Source organism: Gadus morhua, chromosome 20, assembly GCF_902167405.1.
Source record: "Gadus morhua chromosome 20, gadMor3.0, whole genome shotgun sequence".
Classification (NCBI taxonomy): domain Eukaryota; kingdom Metazoa; phylum Chordata; class Actinopteri; order Gadiformes; family Gadidae; genus Gadus; species Gadus morhua.
Genome location: NC_044067.1, coordinates 6,403,304 through 6,425,187, shown reverse-complemented (window position 1 = coordinate 6,425,187; position 21,884 = coordinate 6,403,304). Strand labels below are relative to the sequence as shown.

Here is a 21,884-nt window from a genome sequence, read left to right as displayed (position 1 = left end):
CGTGTCTGTCGTTACCTGCGGGCACTCGCCGATGTGGAGGTGGGACTTCTGTTTGGTTTCACACAGCGTTCTGAGATGAAGGATCACCACCTCGTTCTCCTCTTGCTCCGACGAGGGCTTCATTTTCTGCGGGCAGGGGACACAGACACATGGGCACTTTGTTAGTGCTCAGCCGCTGGAAGCACAACAGTAGAACGAAAGGTGAAGCCGGGTACTTTCAGTTCTTACGATGAGCCGTGTCCACCAATCAATCACCAAACGCTGGTTAATAGTTCACCACCTCTACCCGTCAAAGAAAAACGTTTTCCCTTCCCTCTGCGAGGGAAGGAGTCGATGCTCACCGTAACTCGCTCGAAAATGTCCACCTGATCGTTCTCGCTCATTTGCGAGAGGTATTTCTGGATGCCAATCTTGGCCTTGGGAGGGTAAAGGCCTGGAACACACGGAGGGATCCAGAAGACTGGTTAGACGGCTTCAACAGCCACAGAGTAATAAGAGTCTGCTATAAAAAAAACTATAAGGGGAGATAGGAGGCAATGTGTGAATGCACGTCTATCTGTCTGTCTGTCTGTCTGTCTGGTTGTGTCTGTCTGTTTGTGTCTGTCTGTCTGTCTGGTTGTGTCTGCCTGTCTGTCTATCTGGTTGTGTCTGTCTATCTATCTGGTTGTGTCTGTCCGTCCGTCTGTGTGTGTATCTGTCTGTGTGTCTGTCCGTCTGTGTGTGTGTGTCTGTGTGTCTGTCCGTCAGTATGTGTGCGTCTGTCTGTGTTTCTGTCTGTCTGTGTGTGTGTGTGTGTCTGTGTGTCTGTCCGCCTGTGTGTGTGTGTGTGTGTGTGTGTGTGTGTGTGTGTGTGTGTCTGTGTGTGTGTGTGCGTGTGCGTGTGCGTGTCTGTGTCTGTCTGTCCGTCTGTGTGTTTCTGTGTGTGTGTGTGTGCGTGCGTGCCCTCACCCTCGATCCTCTCACAGAGCTTGTGCAGGCCGTGCATGGGGCAGGCTTCACACAGCTGCACCGGAGTCTTGTTGCTCTGCAGGGTGGCAGCCGTACTGAAGGCCTGCTTCAGGGTCAGCATCACCTCGTCCACCTGACACACACACACGAAGACAAACACACGTACACCAACAGGCGCACAAAAACACACACCAAAACAAACACACGTACACCAACAGGCGCACACAAACACACACCAAAACAAACACAGGTACACAAACAGGCGCACAAAAACACGCACACTCGCAAACACACAAACGTACACACACAAAAACACAAACACACACACACACGTGCACAAACACACCCACCCACCCACCCACCCACCCACCCACCCACCCACCCACACACCCACACACACACACACACACACACACACACACACACACACACACACACACACACACACACACACAGGAAAACAGGCTCAGGATTGAACAACCATTAACAATAACAAAAAGGGCTTGAGTTTAAGGACAGGAAGTCGGTTTGTTTTGGAAGAAGTCTTGTCATGTCAAGGTGACTCACCAGGGACTCATTGGCACACTGGAAGACAAAGCACACATACTGGCTGGGGCCGGACTCTACCGGGTCACGACAGATGAATCCAAAGTGGTCAGTCTGCTTTATCCCCTGTAGGAGACGTCAGGTCAGGAACACAAGGGGGGTCAGCGATTGTCTTTGCACAACAGCAAAGGAAAAGCTCAATTCCAACAGTGCTATTGTTTTTAATGAAAATCTAAAAGGTCAGAGTGCTCAAAACATTCATGCAGAAGAATTTGTTGAAAAACAATAAGAGACTTTGCAGCTGTAACACAGATCTAAGGAGGGAGAATGTGACCAAAAAATGATTAAATCGCAGCGTCTTAGCTTCGTGTCGGGATCGTAACAGAGTCCGAAGGGATGCGATTCAGTGTAATGAAAGTCAAAGGCAGTCAATCTAACCTGAGAGCAGGACGATATATCCTTAAAGTTCTTCTCCAGCACCACTGATTTACTGTCCGGACTGATGAGGTTCACTTCAAACCGGCCCACCTGTGAAGTAAAACAAGACCAAGGCCAGAGCAGACAGAGCACCGCTCAATCAGGTATTTGACCTTCATGTGTGATGGTTACAAGCAGCTTTATGAGAAACCACATTACACTCCCTGCACTCTCCTCGGTTTCTCATAACGAAAGTCTCCTTCAGTGTATTTTCAGACACACTCAATACAGCAACACAAAATCAAGGTCACCGTTCCTGGGTAAATTATTTTTCCCATAATTGACTGCAGAGTTTCATGTTGAGTGCAGTGTACTACTTTTCCATATTAGCTCCACTTTAGCCAGCTAATATTAGCTCTATTTCTATGGCCCTAATATTAGCCTTCCTTTTCATCCAGTGAATATACATGCCAAATGGATGAGTGTATGGGGAATGGCAAAGGGTTTGTTTGGGCTCAATGCTAGTCATGAAAAAGGGTATCCCAGTGTGTGGGACCAGTGTTAATAGTTAAAAAACAACAACAACAACAACAACAACAACAACAACAACAACAACAACAAAAATAAAGCCCAACTCCTCATGGGTAGTGGCTCTCAACGTGAGGCAGGAATGGTCTACGTTGCAGTCTGCGACTCCAACCCAGCCCCCATTAGAATGATTTACAGCCTGCTATACCGGCCACTACAGCCGCCAGCCGACTGGGCTAAATGTAGAAAGGGATTGAATGACAAACAGAGCTGAAGCCAGCAGCCATGGCGTTTATTCTAGAGGAGCAGAAGGCAGAGTGTTTAACCCAATTATACAAACGACATGTGACTGATAACAAATAGGTTGTCAGTGCTTCTAAATAATAAAAGGGGGGAAATGTAATTTGTATCTGTAAAACGAGACAATAATTCTGAGGACATCGAATGAGTGGGGCCATTTGAAACCTTTCATTACATTCCCTGTCGTCGCTTCCTCCGTCCATCCAGAACAAGCATATACCATTCATTCCCCTCAGCGGGCTGTAAGCCATTGAGTCCCACCACATATGAATGGATCCCATGGTTCCTCATAAAAGCATGTGCTTGCACCTTCTTCGGCATGTTCGCTCACAATTCTGTGTGATATTGTGTGTTGTTATGGCGACCCGTGTGTTGGTACCGTCAGAAGAGCGACACATCGAAGGCACGGATAGGCCTAAAGCTAATAACAATAATAGCCTGGATCATGGGGAAAGATGGACCTTGACTTACGTCATTACATTATACTCGGACGATCTGTTATTTACTTTCTGTGATGCACAGGTGTGTCGTTGTTTTATCAGGTTAACTGCATCACACATGACTTGTGTGATTGTCTGCTCTTAACTTTTATATTATTATTGTCTGTTCTTAATAATGACTTGCCTTCGGCTGTCATTCGGCTGGTATCTAGTTCATCCGTATTATCATAAAATGTTTGTGTATTTTGTTACTGCAATCATTTATTTTCTAACACTTTATTTCTCTGTGTATATGCTCCATAAATATCTTATGTCCCGATTATTTTTATAAAAACATTTATGGGGCATGCTGTTTACAGGGCTCCTGCTAAGGGACGACAGATGAAAATGAGCTCCAAGCTTTATCGGGTGCAATACAGTATATGTACTGTGCACAACCCCTGTGTAATAATCATAAATAAAAGAAACAAATCTCCATACTGTTGTACAATGTCTGTTACTGTGCTGCACTTTCACTGCAAAACAATTTAGCCTCTGGAAATTAATAAAGTCTTAACTTGAACTAAAAGGCTCAATAACTCCTCATGTTTCTTAGGGTTAGGGTTAGGGTTATTTTGTCCATGATTTTTTTAGTTAATATAATTTGTGTGTGAAATTGTCAATAATTAGACTTGAAGAAAATACTTTGTTTTGAAAATTCTAACCCGTCCCTGATTGGTCGACGCCGGCGTACCTGGAAGAGCATGGTGCGGTTCTTGTCGGCGTCGGACGGCTGCACGTGATTGGGCGCGCTGGCATGGCGGCGGCGCGCGGGCGGCATCATGGCCGTCTCCCGGGGCCGCCTCTGTATGCCGCCCGCCAGGCTGCTGCAGCGCGTGCGGAACTCCTGCTGCTCCTCGAAGCCGGAGTCCTCCAGGATGCATTCTGGGAAACCGCCCCTCAGGCTGCCCTGGCTGGCGCTGCCGGACAGGCTCCTTCCTGGTGGCGTGGGGCACGGACGGACACACGCACAAGGTCACACTCACGCACACACAAGGTCATACCGAGCACGCACACACAAACCACAGTCATGTGCACACATCAAAGAGTCGTATGCATGCACACATTGATGCGCACGCATGCACACACAGTCATATGCACGCACACCCACAGTCATGTGCACGTATCGAACGCACAATCATCTGCACGCAACAAACAGTCATATGCACGGCACGCAGACATTGATGCGCACGCACGAACGCACACACAGTCATGTGCACGTGTACGTTGATACACAGGCACACACATAAATTCATATGCATGCACGCACACACAGTTATATGCACGCACGCAAAGACAAACAGTCATGTGCACGCATCAAACAGTCGTATGCACGCACATATTGATGCGCACGCACGCACAGACGGTCATATGCAGGCACGCACACACAGTCATGTGCACGCACACACAGTCATGTGCACGCACACACACAGTCATGAGCACGCAGCAAAGAGTCATATGCACGCACACATTGATGAGTACGCATGCACACACAGTCATCTGCCTGCAACAAACAGTCATATGCACGCACACACACACGTGTACGTTGATTCACAGGCACACACACAAATTCATATGCATGCACGCACGCACACAGTCAAATGCACAGTTATTAATATGCACGCACGCAAACACAAACAGTGATGTGCACGCATCGAAAACAGTCTTATGCACGCACATATTGATGCGCACAGTCATATGCACGCACGCACACAGTCAAATGCATGCACACACAGTCATGGGCACGCATGAAAAAGTCATATGCGCGCACACATTCATATGCACCCATGCACGCACACACACTCGACTGCTTGATGCCATCATTGAAGCATCTTGATAAGAGAGTCCTCCCTCTTGAACTCCCTCCCCAACCACATCCGACAGGCTAACAAACTCACACTTCATTCAAACAGGCCCTCAAAACCCACCTTTTTAAGATGACCTTCACAACATAACCTCCTTCCCTTCTCTCCCTCCTACTATTCTATATTTTTACTTATAAACATCCTTATTAAAGGATTTTATTTTGGATTCACTCTGTAAAGCGTCTTTCAGTATTTAGAAAAGCGCCATACAGGTCTAATGTTTTATTATATATGCTGCGTAGCTCTTGTTGGACATCGCATCGATCCGGGCAGCATAAGTGTTACACAGAATAAGACTAACTTCCTCCTTGAATTCTTTTTCATTCCATTCAATTTAGGAAAGAAACGGCCATGCCGGGGCAACACCAAGGGCAAGGTGCGCACACACTCAGCGATAGTAGCGGCCCTCATCTAAAAATAATTTGAAGGAAAAACTAATCGACACAGAGTGTTCCGGAGGGCCCTCACCTCGAGCGTCCGGGAGCTCCGCCTGGAGGCTTTCCATGTCCTCCAGGCTCTCGTTGAGGACGGCAGACAGGGGGTCCCCCTCCCCGCCCACGGTGAACTCCACCGGGCTGCCGTCGGCGGAGGCCCGCTGCCCGCTGAGCAGACGCTGGCGCTTGCGGTCCACTTCGTGCTGTCGGAACTTCTCGATGCAGTCGTCGACCAGCGTGGTGGGGGCCTTCTTCTGGCCCACCGTCACCTAGGAGGTGTTTGCTTTGGTTAAGGTCTCAGCCTTCATTATCTTTTGACATTTAAAAAGGTGGTGTGAGATTTGGGAGCCATTGTTGGCTTGTGATTTGATCGTAAAGGCATAGCCATCTGTCCGCTATTAATCAGTGGAATGCTTTGTGACAGTGTCTGTTTCGAGTTTCCCTGATTGGTTCAGGTAATCCATCCTGCCCGTCAATCACAGGTCAGTGATTGCAACACTCAATGGTGGAGAAACGTAGGGAAGGAGGGAGCAGAGGGTGAAGGGACCTTTCTTAGGGTTGTTTGTTCACAAAATGGTGTCCTCTTCTGCTCTTTTAACTGCTCTCTCTCTCTCTCTCTCTCCGGCATGGTAGAATCTTACCTAGAGCAGCTTTAACACACGACACTGCAGTGTTTCTCTCACCTTGCCGCAGTACAGGACCTCGTACTTCTGGGAGTTGTAGAAGGCTTCGTCCGTCTCCTGTTTGGGCTTGGCGTCACCCTTCAGCGCCGATTTGGACACTTGGCGAATGCTGCTGATGACCTCAGAAACCTGACGTGGAGACGACAAGGTTAGGGTTTGCACCCACGGCACAAGGGAAGGCACAGGGACAATCAGGGTGGAAGGGAATGTAAACCCATCCCTGCTGGGGGCTACATTAATACGCACACTACGTAAGCAAGGAAAGGGATCGAATGGATTGTTCCTTCAAGCCCAGAGGAAATACAAAACTAGCTTCACAAGCTAGCAAGACGTTTTATTATTAACTCTCCTACTGTTCTCTCCATTCACTGAGCGAAATGTGTGTATTCACTAGAGGATTGCAGAGAGTACAGTGTGTAAAAGTGGTCTGTAAGATATTGTAGCATTGTAAAACATAAGTACGGTAAATAACAGTCTGATCCATTGAACAACACAAACACTGTGGTTGGCGATGTACTGACATGCGACAACAAGAAATAGATCAAAGACTTGCAGAGAAAAACAGCGGCATTACACTTAAGGACATTGTTGGCAACGGAAAGAGAGACCCTGACAGAATAACAGGGACGGAGCTTGCTGGGGCTTTGGGCCAGCAAGGGACACGCCCGGACTCCATGAGAGCAGAGACAAAACAACCCTGGGTAAAAGGAGCAACATGAAGGTCAACTGCTTCGATTGTCTACTGTGGCACAGAGCTTATAGCGGTCCTGTCACTGCCCTCCATTCTTGAAAGTAAAAATCTGGGAACATAAATTACACAAGACAAAGTGGTTATTGCCAAGCTTTATTTAAGCCTAAACGGAACTGAGGACAGGGTTTGTCCAAGTACTGCCGCGGCATGATTCCTACTGTGGTGGGAGCTGAGCGAGGACAAGTCAGAGGCTACACACATAAAAACAATCTGCTACCAGAGTGTTCTGACAGACCCAATTGCTGTGGATTACCGACGAATGTGGGCTTCTTTAAAATGAAATGGAGAGTAATCAGAGCCAAGGTCAGCTCAACAACGTGTTTTGAGGCAAACATTACTGCCTAACCAAACAGCAGCACTGCACTCTGCACACATGCACTCCTATTTGGATCTCTGATAAGAACAATACGCATTCTGCTGTTCAAATACACCTGGGCGCTTTGGAGGGAAAAGTACCAAACCAAAAGAACATGAACCCGGAACCATTGGAATTGATACCCAGGTTGTTGAGAAGGATTGGCATCCCATATGAGGACAAATTCCTGTTATTAAGGGAAAGGAATTCAGCCTCATAAAAGGCAAAATCAGGTGGTTTACCTGACCACCAGCATGTTGCCGTGGCTACCAAAACCATTTTAACAGCACACTCTGTAAAGGTCACACACAAGTGCTTTGACTCCCTGGGGTAGGAGCCATGCAGCGCTAGATATAGAGGCTCCTCTGTTGAGACAGAGAATACGTCCTCCCCTCGCAGAAATCCCCAGCGCTCAGTAGGAGAGGTTAGAGAGCTGGGAGGGCCTGAGATCCTGCGTGTCAATTGGCTGAATCCTCTGGAATTTCTTGAGGATCTTCCAAAAACAACTTTTTTTAAGATTATGGTAGATGCTAACCTTTGGAGAAAAAAAAGTTGTGAAATCAAGCTCAGTAAAAGCATACCCAAGTAGTGTCCAAACAGAACATGAGTCAATGATAACAAAAATGCGTATACAGAAGTGTTTTTCCTGTCCTATCTGGTCCAATGTAAAACACACCTGTTAATGCACACAGTCTTCATTTCAAAAGTCTGCAAGGATGTGCGCTGTGCACAACCTATCACTTTGAACTTCAAAACATGCTTTTGAAGGCTGGGCGACTACACAACGGTTTTTCAAACCATCCCTGTAATGAAAACCAAACGGGTTCCAATAAACAAACAGAAGTGTTGATAACAAGTACCATAAATACAGGTGAATAAAGTAATGGACACAACGTATTGTTACCCACAGACTTAAGGCTGTTTACAGACAATATAAGGTCTCTAAGCGTTAGCAAAGACCTCGTCAGGCCCCATCATGTATTAGAGGAACATAGGTGTGCAGTGTGCACCCTATCTTGTCAAACCCCTTCCCAATTTACGAAACCATCCCACCCTGTGACCTATACTATAAAAAAAAAGCCCTGTTGGATTATTCATGAGCACCATGACGCCCCGGCACGGCACCATTTGATCTGATCAATTATTTGTAGTGTGAAACCGATACAGATTCAATCCGGCGTCGAACAGCCAGGCAAGGCGTGTACAGTATGCACCGATGAGTCATGTGGCGCACGCAGGGACCAGTCTGTACTTCTCCGCCCACTTTGCATTGTTTCACGCACTGCTTTACATCTCCCCGATCCCATGACGACTCGTCCGACGTCAGTCCCTTGCAGACAGTATCACTAACACTTTTTGGTTTGTGTGCGTGCGTGTGTCTGATATGGAGACAACCCTGCAATAATAACCTAGTGCAGCTGGCGAGGGCTTAGGGTCGGACTAAACGGGATTGTCCTTTCTGAGCTGGGTCCGTGTGACTCAGCTCCTGCCTGGTTTTCTCGGGGCAGGCTAATAACGTGAGCGGACACAGCGGCTGGCACGTAAGGACCACGTCTCGGTTACACTTAGCGGAATCAGAGTCAGAAACAGATTCATTGCCAAGTAGATTTGCACATATAAGGAATTTGTTTCCAATAAGCCTGTATTGGGACAAGACAGGCGTAAAAAAGGCGACTAGTGATAACAATAATGATATGCTTATAGTAGTAATAGGGTAGCATGATGCCACAAGAGTGTAATGAAAAGGAGGGATGACATAAGCCTGATTTGGTGCCCAATAGGAGTGCAGGGTCAAACCTATGATGCAGGCTTGTGTTTGTTGGCACGCTTTGACAGAAGAGGGTTATCATCATCAGGGCTGTCCAGATAAGGGAAGAAGAAAGCTAAATAGTTTCCAGTGTGTCAGAGTATGTGTCACACTCACAAGAATAAAAGCGACATGAATACATCTACATAAATAAATAATGACTTCATTATAACTGATGAATTCATAAATAAATAAAAAATAAAAGATAAAAAACAAAGCACTATAAATAACTTTATTTTTAACTGCTAAAGCCTATTTTTGGCTGCCCGACCTCTTAAGAGAGACAATCGTCTGCAATGTGCCACGTGTTCTTGGGTTGAATACACCTGTTTGTTTAAGTTCCAGATGCGATTTAACACAGCAGCCGAACAGAGCTATTCCATTGTATCCTATGCAGAAAGCGCATTGGAAAAATGTTGAACTAATTTATCAGGCATACGCCCATAAAGTCTGGATGTTGTGATTGGCCCAGAGCATCAACAGGCTACGGCCTATTTAACAACACTCAAGCCGGCATATTCCCTCGTGCTTGACCTCTAACTACTTCTGCCCGTGTCCATGACGGCACATAGGATGGAGGATTTAGGAAAATGCTTTGGAACACAATGCAAGAGTTATTTTGTTTATCCAAGGATAGCAGTGCGAGTGACTTTATGGTCATCTTTGCTAGCACCAAATTACTCTGTAATCCTTATTACAGAGTCCTTATTGATATACAAGACCTAAATCACAAATCAGTCAGATCCCCAAAGCTTTGATGCTGTCATCAAATTCTAAGAAGCCATGCTGTCAAAGGCGCTCAAATCTGAGATGGCTTTCCCCCTGCCATCATCCAGATTGGAGAACAAACCACTGGGTCTCCTAGCAGTTAACAAGTGAGGTCAAGAGATCCCATCGGGCTACTTATCCCAAGTCAAACACAATCAGTAAACACTGTGAAGGCACAAAATGACCACCTCTGAGCTGATAATGGCCGAACAGGAGTGAGGTCAGTGTGCTATTTGTGCCCACGCTATGCCAGTCTCACCCCCACCCCCCTAGACTCGCAATCAGGTCAAAGGCTGGGACTGCATTAAGCCAACTGATTTGTTTCGATGCAGCCCCCTGTGACTGTTTGTGTGAACCCACCCTGTTGGTTTGCAGATGTGAAACTTTAAACTTTGCTTATATTGTGTGCAACGTGTCATTGTGCATACTGTGAAGTGCGTACAGTGGATTTCAAGCTGACAAATGTCCTGAAATGTCTTTAAGACATAGCTATTCCAATGTCTAAAACACCTAATGAAACATAACAAATGAAAACACTTGTTTTATTATTAGAAGCTGCCACAGACAGTTAATTAATTAAGACACCACAAAGACACAGCTTGTGTGTTTTTCTTCACAAGTGTGATATAATGGATGTCAGTGGAATACCGACGGCCTAGTTTCAGACCGCATCCACACTGCGAAAGGAGTTCAGTGGAACCAAAAGCATGGATTATTTACATCTTCACATGAACAATGTAAACAATTAACGTGGGGTCTTTACAAACCGACCAAATCCTTTAATGCTGTGGTTCAGGGGTCAAACCTTATCATATTTTAATCTATATTAAAAAAAATACGTTTGTCTGTCACACATGTTTGTGTGACAAAAGCTCAATATTTAGATGAGCGTGCAGGTTGGCCACGGTTACAGGGTCTATGACTCATCACCCTTTCCGATGGCCCTGCTTTCCTCTCCGATGAGCCACGCAACATGACTCCCTACTCAGTTTGAACCCCGTCACATCATACCGACAGGTGCAAGAAATAGGTCTTTCTTTAGGCTGTTTACACCCGGCTCTGCAGAGGAAACTCCATATATGATCAACTTTCTCCAACTACAGCAACTATTTCAGTTACTAATTTTAAACTTGTAGGTCTGACAGCACAAATTTAAAAGAAAGAACAAAAGGAAAGCTCCTGTTCTCTGTGGTACCGGTGTAATGCTCCTATCAGGTCAGTATATCCGTACTACCGGTGTAGTGTTCACACCAGGACTGGCAAGCAGACGAATAATGCAGTGTTCAATGAGGTAATGGTGTGGGTTCCACATGGTTCATCTTGCACATGTTGTTAGCTGCTTGCTACCAAACCTGTTTGACTTGCGTAACTGAAACAATGCAGACTGGGGCCCTGTCTGCCTCTCATGGCTCACATGGCTGCATGTGCTTGGATGTACAGAGGAGGTACATGAGTTCCTCCTCTCTGACGTGTGGCATCATACATCATACTCTCTCTCTCTCTCTCTCTCTCTCTCTCTCTCTCTCTCTGTCTGGTTACCCCAGAAGACAAACAACCCAGCCCTTGGTTTCTACATACCAGGGGAAACTTGATAGCCATGCATGCATTGCAGACCGATCCCTGAAGATATATGCGAGTTACTTTATGGACGACCTGTGCCCCATTTCCTGGTTGACATGGGAAAATGCTAGCACATGGCTGAAGAGCATGGCTTTAGGAAGGCCCCAAGCTGCACCTTGCTTCATGCATATGTCAGGAGTCATGACACACTACCCCAAACTGTAGCGTTTATGATACAAACAAACATACAAATGCATGCAGACCAAGCCCGACGTTATCAGTATGAGACACCTTCACTTCTTCAGCATGCCTACTCCAATCAGAGCAGACCAGACCAGGAGCCATACACTGTGTGTGTGTGTGTGTGTGTGTGTGTGTGTGTGTGTGTGTGTGTGTGTGTGTGTGTGTGTGTGTGTGTGTGTGTGTGTGTGTGTGTGTGTGTGTGTGTGTGTGTGTGTGTGTGTGTGTGTCAGTCTTAACTCCCACCTACTCTCCAAGTAGGATTCTCAATATTTATGTTAAACATGATAATCAGGTTAAATCTAAAATAGGGTTTCTTTCCATGAGACAATGGGCCAGATGCTCGATCCACCGCAAGGGAAGGATCATGGGATTATTTTGAAGGCAAATCTAGGTTGCGTTATCCACAGTAGCCTTGGCCCAAATCCTTAATACTAGAAACAAACAACGTTGTTTTGACTGGGTTGTTATCTATGTTGTCTGGGCCCATTCTGAAGTAAATTAAAACGAAAAAGGTATCTGATTCCAGGAACTGGAACATCACTACAGTCTTTCAGGTTCCAGTCAGATAAATTGTATTACTCCCCTCGTGAAAGTACCGCAAAAGCATTGCAATGCGCTATTGCAATTACTTTGGTGTTACTGGTGCTGCTGTGTTTATTTCTGTCACCTACCTGGTTGGGGTCACAAGCCTTGAAGACGTGACACGACATCTGGGATTCGGGGTTGTCTTGTTGCCCCCGGATAAGGTAAGCAAAGTAAGTGAGATCATTGCTGTTGTGAATGAATCGAGAAATGAGCTGTGCTTTGTGTTCAAATATGAAGACAGATGAGTTGGCGTTATTGGAAGGGACGCATCTGATGAATGGAGGTATGAGCACAAGCTGAACTTCTCTAGCCTGGATGGGACCAGAATCGTTTTTTTCGCTCTTCCTCCGAATTTCGGCAACCAGCCACGGCAGCATGGGCAAGGTAGTCCGTCTGTCCAAAGCGGACGAACCGATGTACCACAAACTGAATCGTTTGTCCGATTTCGGTGGGCTGTTTTCCTTTTCCTCTTGACTCTCCATCTCTGCTGATCTGATTATTTTCTTTCTTGAGTGGTCAAAAACTTAAATGACAGCGAAAAAAACTAAACAAAATATGAATATTCAATATATGGACGGCCCGGGTACACAATTTGCCCCTTCACGAAATAAGATATTACCTAAGCATATTTGTATACGTCCAAATATTTTTCAAAAGTCACACAATAGCTTGTACGATCACGCACCATGTGCTCTGTGTGTCGATCATAACAGTCCTTTGATACTTCAAATCGGTAGGCTTAATTTTCGAAGAAAATGTCACAAATGGTACTTTTTGTCATGCTTTTGCGTAACATGCATAACAATGCATAAGTTCACGAGTTTCTTTTCTAAAACGTGGCGTTGGCAGACTCCGAGATAAACAGTTGTCCATGAACCACACTCCCAGTCAAACGCGTCTCGTCCTGTTGTTGATGTATCTTGCGCGCTACACTAGGAAATTGCATACAAAAAAAAATAAACAAAAAACAGAATGCTGCATCAGCCTCCAGTCCTCCGCGCTGTTTGACAGCTGTCTTCAGAAATTAATAATTCCGTGCGTCTGCAACGCTTCAATGCAGTCTCCCATCCCTGAGATTCTGTCCACACAAGAACGCCTTGGAGGAGTGGCTGTACCTCCATAGGCCGTGCGAAGGGAGGGGAGCAGACCCACAAATCAGTCTGTTCCTTGGTTTGCATGTGCGGTAGTGGGCTGTCCCGTTCAGCTGTCTATGTCACGTGACCCGCGCTGCAGCACGCCCCGCCTTCCATACAGTACACAATAGTTGGCATGCCAGTGTGGAAAATTGTATGTTCTGGTGTATCCCAAAATGTGTGCCAAAAATGTTTCCATGTAAAACACGTGCAGCAAGAAGACCAATACATAAAAACAACTGTTGAAAAGCAGACAGCTAGGCAGGTCCACATCACTGGAGGGACTTAGGATAATGCGTTATTTCATTTCAGACTACATGGATTTGAAAAAGTCGTTTATTTATCGTAATGCTGTACAAATCACTTACTACTGTACACCACTCTCGTGTCACATTTCCCATGTTGCTGATACATCGTATTTCACTCCACCCTCTTTTCTCAGTAAAGATAGGAACATGATGCTAGAATAACAAGCAGTGCTGTCGGCATCATCATCATAAATGGGATTCCAAATGTCAAACAGATTGCAATTGAGCTTTTATTCATTGTTGTTTGTTTATAAAAAACACACACCCCACCACACATGGGCATATTTATTGAGCACCGCGGTAGGGGATCCCCTGTTGCCAACTGGATGCCAATTCCAGAAATAGCGGCAGTGCTACATGTATCGTCAGCAACGAACCATAATGCCAGCTCTAAACATAAAAGATTGTGAAAATGTTTGCGTGAGAATATTGATCATTGGATGTCTGGGGTTGCAGTAAAGTTTCAACTCATTAAAAAGTAAAAAAAATTCTTGCCTTTACAATAACCATCCATGGTTTGCCACAATTAGTATGTTGCAATTTCTACTACAAATAAGATTGTTGGCACGTTGTTGATAGAATTGATAACTCATGTCTTCTTGCACAGCATAAAAACATTTCAACATATTTAACCACAACAGACCATTGGACTATGTCGTGTCAAGAGTCACAAAGTATGCTTCTAACATCCGCAATCTCCACACGCAAAGCTAATGTAAATGAGCTGAAAGACCTGCATGTTCTTTTATAATACTCTCTCCAACTAACAAAGTTACTTCATTTAGATTAACTGTTACCAACCAGTGAACTTGGACATTTACAGCCACCTCGGTAGTCTGGCCATCTTGATTTAATCCTTTCAAGCTATTTCCCAGTGTTGCACTGAAAAATAAATCAATGCCATCGGATCAGATTCCTACACCGTCTCCAGAACCGCCGCCATCTCCTTGAACTGCTTGTGAAAGTTCTGCAAATACATTTTGTGATTATTAATACCAATAACGAACAATCCTGAATTTGTCAAAAATTTGTATTGAAATGAACCGATAATTATGTGTTCATATGTCACAGTAACACAGACTAAGTTCAATGCAACTATAGGAAATATTATCAACCGTAATAAATATGTACCTGAAACTGTGGAATGGTCATTTCAAAAGACTTCTGACTAATCTGTCCAGAAGGCTCGACGATCTTCAGCAGCACAGACACAAAGGGAGAGTTCAGAGACCGACATGTATCTGAGCTCACTGCCATGCCGAGTTTCCACTGCATGTCCACCAACTAGACAGAAAGGACAAAACCAAGAAGTTACATACCAAGCTTGTGATCCAGTACTCATGCCATGTTCGAAAACATGAAAGCAATATCAAATCTGAGCTACCTGCGTACAAAAGGAGAATTTGCATGAAATCTAGATAGAAATAGGAACAAACGCACATGCTTATTATAATATTTAAAATAGTTGTACAGTTCGATCTTGCACCATGCTTTTAGCCCGCCCCATGTACATTAATGGAGGGTCAAAACGGGGTGCGGTCAAACTACACATTTGGACACAATATTTTAGAAATTCACTTTGTGCATGTATTTGATGGTCGGTAGTTATTGCATTACAGTATTCAAAATGGAATGGGCACCAAGGGATCCCCTGCATTGGCAGTTGGAGTATAGTAATAAAAACAAACATGCCTGTCCAATGCTAAGCAAGGCCTGGACCTCCTGCTGGCTATGGACCAGAGGACCTTGCTCGGTCCACAGCTTGTGCACAACCTGCAGGGAGGCTTTGGGCCACTGGGTACAGCCCTCTTCCAGCTTGGACACCAGGTCTCCTGAAGAGAGGTTGCTCTTCCCCGCTGACCTTCATAAGATAACATGGCATTCATTCAAATATTGGAGCTTGTATAGAGAGATTAGTTTTACATTTGATATATTTGTAATAGCATCAGCTGAATGGATTGAGCTATGGGAGCTGCATGCAGTATAGCCAAAGAAACATGAAACCAAGAAAGTACCTGAACGTCAGCATGAGAAATCTGATAATGCTCTGCAAAGCATTTTCATCGAGATTCACTCCATTTCTCTGAAATGTCTGCCCAGAATAAGAACACGGGTAAGAATGAGCAACATAAAACGGTGATGTGGTCTGAGTGAAGATAACCTAAACTAGATATACTCACGTTCGATATTTGAGATGAATCCACCCCCCTGGTGAGACCTTGAAGATAACTCAAAATGTGCTGACACTGTAAAGGTCACCAGAATATCAAAACCACAACTTCTTCTGAAGCCAAACAGCAAACATTAAATATTCTGCTATGCACATTTTGAGCCACTTGGTGGCCCAAAATATCAGATAATTTTTTAAAAACATTATGTGTAAATCACATACTGGTTTATGACCATTGGATTATTGGTACAATGTGTACAATGTGTTATCCCTAAATTCCATTTAAAATAAGACAATGTATTTGTTTTACGAGAAATATCAGACTTACTGTGTCCGTGAACAGCTCTAAGGAAAGTGTCCCAATGTCACCTACTACTTCAGTTGCGCCTGAAATGCAAAAACAAGGTTATTAATCCTCAATACTGTTTCACCCAATGAGAATAGTATAGCTTTGCAAAGAAAAGCACAACACTGTAGTGTGGTTCTGGAAGAGTAGAGACCCTGAGCATGCTTGCAGCTTATATTGAGTTATAGCACGATTAGACAGTAATCTATGAGAGCAATATGCGTACCACGCAATTACATTAATGAGAAAGTATTGCTTGGCTTGGGGTTCACATTTAGCCTGAATATGCTAACTCTTTACAGTAGCATTATCTTTAGGGCACAGCAAGACAATCGTCTGTTAGAAACTGAAGTTCAAACACACCGTTGGATGCATCAAGTCCCGGCATCTTAAATATCCGATAGATGAAAATGTGAAAGAATAAGGAACCTAAAATCGGATTAAACTGAGTTATGGTCCGTTGTTATAAAAGGCAACAGAGCTCCCCCGCGACTTCCATATGTCAGTGTGACACACCATCAACAATTCATCAATTATTTGTCTTAACAAATGTAATATAGACCCTATATCTCAATGTTATGATTAATGTGAGAGATTAGCCTGTCCGAAAGTAAAGCTTTGGGCGTCCACTTCTGGTAAACGGCGCACGTGACACTGGACTGTTCCAAGTCACGGGGAATTAACTCAATGCGTGTTTAATGCATCGGAGAATATTGTTTTTCAAAAACAATATTTCTAACTGAATGAAAATATTAAACCGTATAAATGCGCAGAATAAACCTTAATTGTGTGATTGATACATAACCCGACATAATATCATGATTAAAAAAATCTCCCCCCCCCCCCCCAGTATTACCTTAGTTCCTGCGATACGGAAGATACGGAAGCGCATGTCAGCTGTCAAAGCAAACAGGCTGTCTGCAAATCTGCTAACAATCTATTTTGTTACCGTTCAGAAACACATTTGCGGCAACATCGTCAGATATGGATGGCAAGCGTTGGTTACCTCTGGAGGCCAATCCAGATGTAAGTATTACAATCAAAATAGAGAAGCCATTCATAATTGTATCGTCATTCATTCAGAAGAACGCCATCTCATTTAGCCACTACAACAAAAGCGTGCAGTAAATGTGGCCTAATGTGATAAAGTCATACAAGACTCTTTTGACAATATCCCTTTGTTTTGTTTTTCCTTCTAGGTAATGAACCAAGTAAGTAATTTCAAAGTGATTTTGATTTGAATCTTCGGCAAGGGCTGATCTACCGTGGTTGTGGGTAAAACAAGTTTGCAGCTTTTGCAAAGTGAGCTAACATATGATGTGAGTCAATGTTGTTTGGCACGCAGCGCACCTCTCGCTCCACTGCGCCACACATGTTTTAACAACACCCCAAGCCCTATTTGAGCTCGTTCTTGAATCCATTAGTATTCATATCACTTCCATCAATACATTTTCTGACTTGTCCAATCTACACTGTAGATGGTAATATAACGCTGTAGATTTTACAGCATTGCATTGGGTTATGATTATGTGAAGTAGCAGCTGCGTAGACCTTTTATGGGCCGTGTCTTTAATGTTAATTTCCCTTTTGTCAGTTTCTATGTCAGTTGGGCTTGCGTCCAAGCTGGCAGTTTGGGGATGTTTATGGGTTGGACCCAGAACTCCTCAGTATGGTACCAAAACCAGTGTGTGCTGTTCTTCTCCTCTTCCCAGTGACGGAGAAGGTAACGTCTCTTTGTGCAATTGTAGCTTATAACCGGTATTAAAACGGTTGTGCAAATCAATTTGTATCCCAATCCATTAACTTATCTGTATTAATTTATGTTTTAAGATTCTACCGTGTTTGACATTATTATTTTAACCCGTAGCATTCAAATTGTTTCAGTATGAATCATTCAGGTTGAAAGAGGAAGGAAGAATCAAAGAAGAGGGGCAAGAGGTGTCTTCTGATGTGTACTTCATGAAGCAAACCATTGGGAATGCCTGCGGTACAATCGGATTAATTCACGCCGTGGCAAACAACCAAGCCAGTCTGGAATTCGGTAAGTGCTTAACATCTATGTGTAATACCATCCCTATGAGTAATGAAGTGCAACGAAGGAACGATATTGTAACGTTGTGGTGACCACATTGTCCTGCTCACTTCATTAATTCCACATTCTCCATCCTCTGTAGAAGCAGATTCTCCACTGAAGAAGTTTCTGCTGGAATCCTCTAAATTGAGCCCAGAAGAAAAGGCAGTCTTCCTAGAAAAAGATGAGGTAGGATATGCACAAAGTTTGAGAAAATGTCAAAAGATTTGTCTTTTGTAATGGTGTAACTATCTTATCCAATGCTAACTAAATAATGTGTACATAAAATTAAAAACTGTAAAATGTCTACCATGCATTCCAGCATATGCGCGTTACCCACGAATCAAGTGCTCAGGAGGGTCAGAGTGAGGTAGGCCACAAATTGTAACTGTAAACTTATCTTAGATGTACTTTATTATACATTTCCCAACTATACATTTTGCATCAGTTGTGATGGACCGATATGTAACACGTCTGTAAAATCCATCTTGTTTTCAATTTTCAGACCCCAAGCATAGATGATAAAGTAGACTTGCATTTCATATCTTTTGTAAACGTTGGAGGACAACTGTGCGAACTAGGTAAGTTGTCTGCCATCAAAACACATGTTTATATAGAAGCGCATGCAGACGTTTCTGTATCTAATATTGATGAAAAGATGAATTTCTATGTAGCAGTTGAGTGACGGTCTGTCGTTTTGCCTAGATGGCCGCAAGCCTTTCCCCATCGTCCACGGAAAAACCTCCGAAGACACTTTCCTGGAGGTAAAATAAATACAAAGCACACCAAGATGCAGGTTCTCAAGATTGCATTCAAATGCCATATTTCATGTTATGTTAGATAAGTACAGACATTGAGTAGTATCACTCGATGAGAATGGTGATGAACATCGTTATTCTAATTATGGTTATCATTATTTAGGATATTATCCATCTTATGGTGGAAATGTATTGGATATAAGTATTGACCCTTATAGGTATATTTAGCCGTGTATGCATATATGTAGGTAAGTGTATGCATGTATATGCAAACACACTGTATGTATGTCATTTGTTTGTTACTCTTAAAATTGTGAGAAGGGGGGGCTGGATATAAGCGGAAGTTTCTGCCCCTTCCCTTTGGTTACAACCAAAATGCATTCATTCATTCATTCCAATGTCCTGCAGGATGCCGCAAAGATGTGCAAAGTGTTCATGGCACGCGACCCCTTGGAGCTCCACTTCACGGTTATTGCCCTCTCCAAAGCTTGAAGCCTGAACGCTTTCTTGTTTATGACACTTCCCTTCCACACAGAAGATTTCAGAATTCAATTCTACTGCCAATCATTCGCAAGTGCTGACCTTTTAAAAAGAAAAGTTCAATTTTTACAAAGTAAAGAACAGCCAAGATACTGAAAATATATTTAAAAGAAGGAATATTTAAATGATCTTCCATGTCTGTCATGCATTTATTGTGAGGTTTTCAAAGGAATTCAAGGGTGTTGTGCAACTAAAATACTTACAATTAATTAAAAATGCATATTCACTGTCGAACCCTGTTTAAAACATAATCGGGCTGCCAGTATAGATATTAACACTATTTTATGTAAATTCTGAAAATATACATTTTGTGGCTGTTGAAGACTAAACTATAAAATTGGTCATTACTATTTTCAAAAAGTATTGTGTTGTAAAAAGCTTGACTTAAACCGAATGCATACTTTGCAATCAAATTAACCTAAGCAGTGATGCACTGAAAAACGTCTTTAAAACAGCTTGATTGCACAATGCCTGGAAAGCTGATTCACTCAAACGTTAAGATAAAGTATTTTGGAAAGGTGCCTATTTCTTTTTTTTATTGAGCTGGAATGTGTGTTGAATAAAAACCAATGAATGACAACCAGATTGTGTAGTCACTTTGCTGAAGCACATCTAACATTAAATGAAGAAATGTCGGTATACAAATGTGGCATCCACTCTTCTGGCAGACAAAATGGTGTAGCCCAGCATTGTTTTGAAGACCAGTTGATTTTTTTAGGACTTAGAGTTTATTTGACTGGTTTTTAATCTGTAAACTATCTTTTACTAACCTCTTAATGAGGTTAAACTTAAGTTAAGATATTCTTGTCTTCATTTATATTTCTATCTTTGACCAGTGTTTATCTACCTCAATGGTACGTTGACTGTCTATATAATGATTTAAAATGATGAAATTATCATAAAAAATTTCTTGTTTATGACACTTCCCTTCCACACAGAAGATTTCAGAATTCAATTCTACTGCCAATCATTCGCAAGTGCTGACCTTAAGAAAAGTTCAATTTTTACAAAGTAAAGAACAGCCAAGATACTGAAAATATATTTAAAAGAAGGAATATTTAAATGATCTTCCATGTCTGTCATGCATTTATTGTGAGGTTTTCAAAGGAATTCAAGTGTGTTGTGCAACTAAAATACTTACAATTAATTAAAAATGCATATTCACTGTCGAACCCTGTTTAAAACATAATCGGGCTGCCAGTATAGATATTAACACTATTTTATGTAAATTCTGAAAATATACATTTTGTGGCTGTTGAAGATTAAACTATAAAATTGGTCATTACTATTTTCAAAAAGTATTGTGTTGTAAAAAGCTTGACTTAAACCGAATGCATACTTTGCAATCAAATTAACCTAAGCAGTGATGCACTGAAAAACGTCTTTAAAACAGCTTGATTGCACAATGCCTGGAAAGCTGATTCACTCAAACGTTAAGATAAAGTCTTTTGGAAAGGTGCCTATTTCTTTTTTTTATTGAGCTGGAATGTGTGTTGAATAAAAACCAATGAATGACAACCAGATTGTGTAGTCACTTTGCTGAAGCACATCTAACATTAAATGAAGAAATGTCAGTATACAAATGTGGCATCCACTCTTCTGGCAGACAAAATGGTGTAGCCCAGCATTGTTTTGAAGACCAGTTGATTTTTTTAGGACTTAAAGAGTTTATTTGACTGGTTTTTAATCTGTAAACTATCTTTTACGAACCTCTTATTGAGGTTAAACTTAAGTTAACATATTCTTGTCTTCATTTATATTTCTATCTTTGACCAGTGTTTATCTACCTCAATGGTACGTTGACTGTCTATATAATGATTTAAAATGATGAAATTATCATAAAAAATGGTTCATTCGTTTTTGCCAAATGCAGAATGTTTACATATACTCTGCTTATTATGGATATTACTTTTGCTCTGGCTCAAGCTACAGAGGTAGCAAAAAGGGTTTAAGGATTTCGTATCAATCAATCGTTCCACTCTAGGTGGCATGTCCCAACGTCTTATTGAGTAGTTTGTTTTAGAAATGGTTATCACATTTTCCAGTTGAACACATTGATTTTTAACTGATAATCTCCAGACCCATGTTTTTGTAATTGATTCCCAAATAGGATGATGTCAGGGGTTTTGTGGCAGGGCTTTGGGAAAAAAGAAGTATAGATAGTACCTAAGGAGATGTTTGTGTCATTAATCTCTTTATTAACCATTAATCACCTGTTTTGAGAAGGTTCAATATTCGTATTAGTTTAGGCTACATCACCATAACCCTTTTTTTTTTCAATATTATGAA

The 21,884-nt window shown here is 42.8% G+C and overlaps 3 protein-coding genes across 6 annotated transcripts in view; 1 reads left to right on the top strand and 2 right to left on the bottom strand.

The window, feature by feature from the left end:
• Nucleotides 1–13,449, bottom strand: part of tbc1d4 (TBC1 domain family, member 4) — a 32,975-nt gene extending 19,526 nt beyond the window's left edge. For all 3 annotated transcript variants that reach the window (XM_030342946.1, XM_030342948.1, XM_030342947.1), the window contains exons 1-9: nt 12,356–13,449; nt 6,201–6,329; nt 5,552–5,786; nt 3,913–4,157; nt 1,933–2,022; nt 1,516–1,620; nt 949–1,081; nt 342–433; nt 16–126 (exon numbers count right to left, since the gene is read on the bottom strand). In XM_030342946.1, coding sequence (XP_030198806.1) covers nt 16–126; nt 342–433; nt 949–1,081; nt 1,516–1,620; nt 1,933–2,022; nt 3,913–4,157; nt 5,552–5,786; nt 6,201–6,329; nt 12,356–12,751 — 1,536 coding nt within the window. In that variant the 5' untranslated portion in view covers nt 12,752–13,449. The remainder of the gene's footprint in view (nt 1–15; nt 127–341; nt 434–948; nt 1,082–1,515; nt 1,621–1,932; nt 2,023–3,912; nt 4,158–5,551; nt 5,787–6,200; nt 6,330–12,355) is intronic.
• Nucleotides 13,450–13,720: 271 nt separating this feature from the next.
• On the bottom strand, nt 13,721–16,872 carry commd6 (COMM domain containing 6). The gene is made up of 7 exons (XM_030342954.1): nt 16,590–16,872; nt 16,209–16,267; nt 15,891–15,956; nt 15,726–15,802; nt 15,403–15,571; nt 14,842–14,994; nt 13,721–14,677 (listed from the first exon to the last, which is right to left on the bottom strand). Exons 1-7 carry the CDS (start codon nt 16,612–16,614, stop codon nt 14,627–14,629), a joined length of 600 nt encoding a protein of 199 aa, XP_030198814.1. The 5' UTR covers nt 16,615–16,872; the 3' UTR covers nt 13,721–14,626.
• Nucleotides 16,873–17,096: 224 nt separating this feature from the next.
• On the top strand, nt 17,097–21,113 carry uchl3 (ubiquitin carboxyl-terminal esterase L3 (ubiquitin thiolesterase)). Of its 2 annotated transcripts, XM_030343919.1 has the most exons (10): nt 17,097–17,252; nt 17,426–17,437; nt 17,821–17,949; nt 18,111–18,267; nt 18,401–18,486; nt 18,620–18,667; nt 18,803–18,878; nt 19,003–19,061; nt 19,464–19,593; nt 20,537–21,113. In XM_030343919.1, exons 1-9 carry the CDS (start codon nt 17,211–17,213, stop codon nt 19,545–19,547), a joined length of 693 nt encoding a protein of 230 aa, XP_030199779.1. In that variant the 5' UTR covers nt 17,097–17,210; the 3' UTR covers nt 19,548–19,593; nt 20,537–21,113. The 2 variants fall into 2 exon arrangements, with proteins under 2 accessions (XP_030199779.1, XP_030199778.1); XM_030343918.1 differs by lacking the exon at nt 20,537–21,113 and having other exon boundaries at nt 19,464–20,175.
• The last annotated feature ends 771 nt before the right edge of the window (nt 21,114–21,884 follow it).